Here is a 5000-nt window from a genome sequence, read left to right on the forward strand (position 1 = left end):
GTACTGCGAAAGAGCTTAGACTCATGCACTGGTATTGCGAAAGAGCTTAGGCTCATGCACTGGTATTGCGAAAGAGCTTAGGCTCATGCACTTGTACTGCGAAAGAGCTTAGACTCATGCACTGGTATTGCGAAAGAGCTTAGGCTCATGCACTGGTATTGCGAAAGAGCTTAGGCTCATGCACTTGTACTGCGAAAGAGCTTAGGCTCATGCACTGGTATTGCGAAAGAGCTTAGGCTCATGCACATGTATTGTGAAGAGAAAAAAGAAGCTCGTGTAATGTGAAGTAAAGGGAAGAAAATACTCATGTAAAGTGATATAAATTGGTATTGCGAAAGAGCTTAGGCTCATGCACTTGTTCTGCGAAAGAGCTTAGGCTCATGCACTAGTATTGCGAAAGAGCTTAGGCTCATGCACTTGTTCTGCGAAAGAGCTTAGGCTCATGCACTTGTTCTGCGAAAGAGCTTAGGCTCATGCACTTGTTCTGCGAAAGAGCTTAGGCTCATGCACTTGTTCTGCGAAAGAGCTTAGGCTCATGCACTTGTTCTGCGAAAGAGCTTAGGCTCATGCACTTGTTCTGCGAAAGAGCTTAGGCTCATGCACTTGTTCTGCGAAAGAGCTTAGGCTCATGCACTGGTATTGTGAAGAAAAAGGGGCTCTTGTGATGTAAAGTAAAGAAGCAGAGGGCTCATGTGATATGATGAGATGTAGAGGAGAAAGAAGCTCGTGTGATGTGAAGTAAAGGGAAGAAATTACTCATGTGAAGTGATATAAAGGAACCAAGGACCCATGTGATGTGATGCGGATGAATTAAGATTGGCACAGTCAATGAGTAAGAAAGTTGATGTGATGTAAAGAAGCAGAGGGCTCATGTGATGTGATGAGATGTAGAGGAGAAAGGAGCTCGTGTGATGTGAAGTAAAGGGAAGAAATTACTCATGTGAAGTGATATAAAGGAACCAAGAACCCATGTGATGTGATGCGATGCGGATGAACTAAGATTGGTACAGTCAATGATGTGAAGTAAAGGGAAGAAATTACTCATGTGAAGTGATATAAAGGAACCAAGGACCCATGTGATGTGATGCGATGCGGATGAACTAAGATTGGCACAGTCAATGAGAAAATTAAGAAAGTTGATGTGATGTAAAGAAGCAGATGGCTCATGTGATGTGATGAGATGTAGAGGAGAAAGGAGCTTGTGTGATGTGAAGTAAAGGGAAGAAATAACTCATGTGAAGTGATATAAAGGAACCAAGGACCCATGTGATGTGAGGCGGATGAACCAAGATTGGCACAGACCTATGAACGACAGAGAAACCATAAACCAGGACCAGGGTATCGAAAGGGAAGATCCAGAGGCAACTACCTTTGCCAAATTAGATGATCCATTCCTGCGCCGTTTTGATACTTTAATGACTCATCTGGGCGGTGTGGTAAAAGAATTGCGTCTTCTCTCAACCCAGTTGGTCAGAACGCGAGAATTGGAACCTGACAACGTAAATGATATCAACCGGACCACACCATCTGCTGATGCTAAAGTAGCTGAGCATCAGGAAGGTATTCTAAAGAAAATGTATAATACTGTCAATTCGGTAACAAAGGGAACATCTAAACGGGCTCATGAAATATTGGAAGATAGTGAAACTGAGGCTGAAGAGAGCGGCAGTGAAAGGGACATGACCAATGATGATGACATTTGAAACCTGACGCTCAAAAGGAGAAAGAAAGATGATGGAAAAACATCAGAGCAATGTAGACGTTCAGTGATGTGACACAATACATAGAAAAACGGGCTGAGAAATTGTTAAATTGGCCACATGTGAAGATCCAAAATCATCCACTGTGATCCGAGGCTCCGCATACAATCTCGCACTGTCTAAAGATGTCCAGTTAGAAGGGTCTCAAAACAGCCATGAACACACTCAAAATGAAGTTCGGTGATGTGACAAAATACATAGAAAAACAAATTGAGAAATTGTTAAATTGGCCACATGTGAAGAGAAATGACTTAGAAGGGCTCACAGAGTTCTATGACTTTGTGGATCAATTACATATTACACCAGCTCCTTCGAGAGGCTACAAGAACTTGACATACCCTTCTACATAATGCAACTGACAAAAGGCCTTGATGATATTAGGATAGATCGATGGAACAATATAAAACCAAAGGCAAGCAAAAAAAAAAAAAAAAAAAAAAAAAAAAAAAAAAAAAGGACGAGATATATTACAGCTTTGGGAATTATTATGAAAGGAAGTGGAAAATTTAGGCAGGTCAGCAAAGAGAGTTGGAAGGGCCTCATATTCAGTAACATAAAGTTACTAGTAAGGAAATTCCTAAGAAGAGTCAGAGGCCTTCAGACGATTGAGAAGGTTACACAACGAGATCGAAGGGCAGAGTTTGGGTTTACAATCCAGACAAGACCGTCGACTTCGAGACCGATTACATGCGATCTGTTATGGAGAACATAGCCTGGCTTTCTGTGATTTGTTCAAGTCCGCCAGTATTCACCAACGCAGGAAGATTTGGTCGGCCACATGACATGCTTCAATTGCCTGAAATCTAGCCACAGTGCAAGACAATACAGAGCACGGCCATGCATTGTTAATGGCTGTGGTGGATACCATTCTCGGTTGCTGCATGATGCAGAATTTAGAAAGAGTGGGAAATCAGTGGAAGGCTCAACAGCAAAAGAGGAAAGGAAATGACTAAAAAGGAGGGAACATGCAAATATCATTAGGATGAGTGAAAGAGCAACACCTAGACACACTGCATTACCAATAGTCCCAGTCATAATAACATCCCAAGATCAAGTTGCCCAAAGGAGTGTACCTGCATATGCATTGATCCAGAGCAACCCCATATAACTGGAGTATGGCCCATCGACGATTAGACTCATTAAAGAGTAGACTTAAAAGGAATGTTGACTTGCATCGAAGATATGTCAAAGAGATAGAGAATGTCATAAAAAAAAAAAAAAAAAAAAAAAAAAAAAAAAGGTTTGCTGAGCGAGTACACAAAATCGTTGGACCACTAAACAAAACAAGACCAGTCTTCAACCCAAGCAAGCCAGACAAACTTAGTTGCTAAGCGAGTACACAAAATCGTTGGACCACTAAAAACAAAGCCACTCAATGTCAGGGAGATTTACCAATTGAGAGAATCATACCAGAAGGACCACCATTCATTCATACTGGAGTAGACTGTTTTGGACTTTTCCTTCTGTCATACATGTGTAGTACGATGAAGAGATATGGTTGCATCTTCACTTGCCTTAGCTCAAGAGCAGTCCACATCGAAACCCTCCAAGCATTGGATGCAGATGCATTTCTTACTGCATTCGATAGATTCACGGTGAGGAGGGGTACACCAGAGAAGATGTTTTCCGGCAAGGGAACCACTTTCATCCAAGCTCAACGGGATCTACAGATTGCTCTACAGAACTGGAATGAAAATGTGAAGGTTGACAAGGCACTCAAGAAAAGGGGTGTTGAGTGGATCTTCTACCCACCAATGGCATCACACATAGGTGGAGTATAGGAGAGGCAGATACGATCAGTACGGAAGGTGCTTTCGTCGATTATTGGTCTACCGAGGGTCGATGATGACAGACTACAACTATGTTCTGTGAAGTGGAAGCTACCTTAAACAACAGACCACTCACTGTTGTGTCAGGGGAGTTAACGATCTTGAAGCATTAACACCAAGCCATATCTTACATTTGCATTCTGGGGATTGTTTTTTAACCCTGGGAGGCATGCCAAATGATGAGGCTTTCTGTTGAAGGTGGATTCACGCACAATCCCCAGCTGACCGATTTTGGAGATGATGGAGTGGGAAGTACTTACACTCACTCAGGATGCGCAGAGATATCATTAAACCGTCTAGAAATGTGGCGATTGGTGAACTGGTCCTATTAATTGAACCATTGGGACCAAGGAACAAGTTTTGCATGCATAAGGGATACTATTCTTCCTCATTTGTCATATGACTTCTCTCGTTCTACTTATCTTATGTATACGGCTTCAGTTGATTCATTGAGTTCGATGCTCTCTTATGTTATCTTTCATCAGGTTCCATTTGTCAGTATCATTGGTACCGTGCTTTGTTGTTAGCCCAGTCTCGCCTGTGTTGGGCTCAGTTCGCCCAAAGCCGGGGAGTGTTAACGCCGATGACGGCGTCAAAGGACGTAAATAGAGATAGATAGGAAAAGGAACGTTAACTAAAGATAGAAGAAAGAGAAAAGAGATAAAAGAGAAGAAGAGAACAAAAAACTCACAGACACCACTCCATACGGAACCAATAGCCGCTCACAGGGGCCTCGACGGACAAATATATTTAATGCTCTCCATATGGGTTACTTCAGATGAATACTGCTTCGCTGTACTCGAACCCTTTCCAGCCGAAGTGTTGACGCGCATTGAAAGCTGGTGCCATCGAGTGACCCCACGCAGCAAACCGCACCACATGGCCTACATTCATCACATAAGATATGTTTATCTATCGCGGACAGTACTCTCGTTCCCGTGCTGACAAACCCATGATAGGCCGTGAAGGACCACATACGCAGAGTGAAGAAATTCGCATTGAAACAGTATAGAACGCCACACCATCGTGAGAGGACGTGGACGACCTGTAAGATAAGAATAGCCACAAAGGACGGCGTCTGTTCCGCAATGTGTATGTATTTAGTGGTAACAGAGATCTAGTTTAAGTGATCTATATCAACTTGTAACAGAGATCTAGTTTAAGTGATCTATATCAACTTTATATCCTTGTTTAGTATAATAACACGCTGTGTATGTATTTAGTGATAACAGAGATCTAGTTTAAGTGATCTATATTAATTTGATAACCCTGTTTAGTATAATAACACGTATTACACAATTGTAAATGTTAAAGGATTATTGTGACAGATTATACCAATGTTGATTGTAACCATGTAACGTATTTCAGGTTTGACCACTTTCAATAAACTGGAGTGAGTGCTACACAGCGG

At 42.0% G+C, this 5000-nt stretch overlaps 1 protein-coding gene across 2 annotated transcripts in view; it reads left to right on the forward strand.

Moving 5' to 3' along the window:
• The window catches only part of LOC147467010 (uncharacterized), a 4121-nt gene extending 1122 nt beyond the window's left edge, over positions 1 to 2999 (forward strand). Inside the window, exons 1-2 of one of the 2 annotated variants that reach the window (XR_015190706.1) lie at positions 484 to 1887; positions 2287 to 2999. Coding sequence is in view for 1 of the 2 variants with exons in the window: in XM_086533277.1 (XP_086389403.1) it covers positions 1281 to 1703 (423 nt within the window). In the remaining variant the exon portion in view is untranslated. The other variant, XM_086533277.1, reaches the window with a different exon arrangement.
• The last annotated feature ends 2001 nt before the right edge of the window (positions 3000 to 5000 follow it).

The sequence above is a fragment of the Penaeus japonicus genome, unplaced genomic scaffold (assembly GCF_977035675.1).
Source record: "Penaeus japonicus unplaced genomic scaffold, GWHDUDI00000001_assembly GWHDUDI00000039, whole genome shotgun sequence".
In the NCBI taxonomy this organism is placed as follows: domain Eukaryota; kingdom Metazoa; phylum Arthropoda; class Malacostraca; order Decapoda; family Penaeidae; genus Penaeus; species Penaeus japonicus.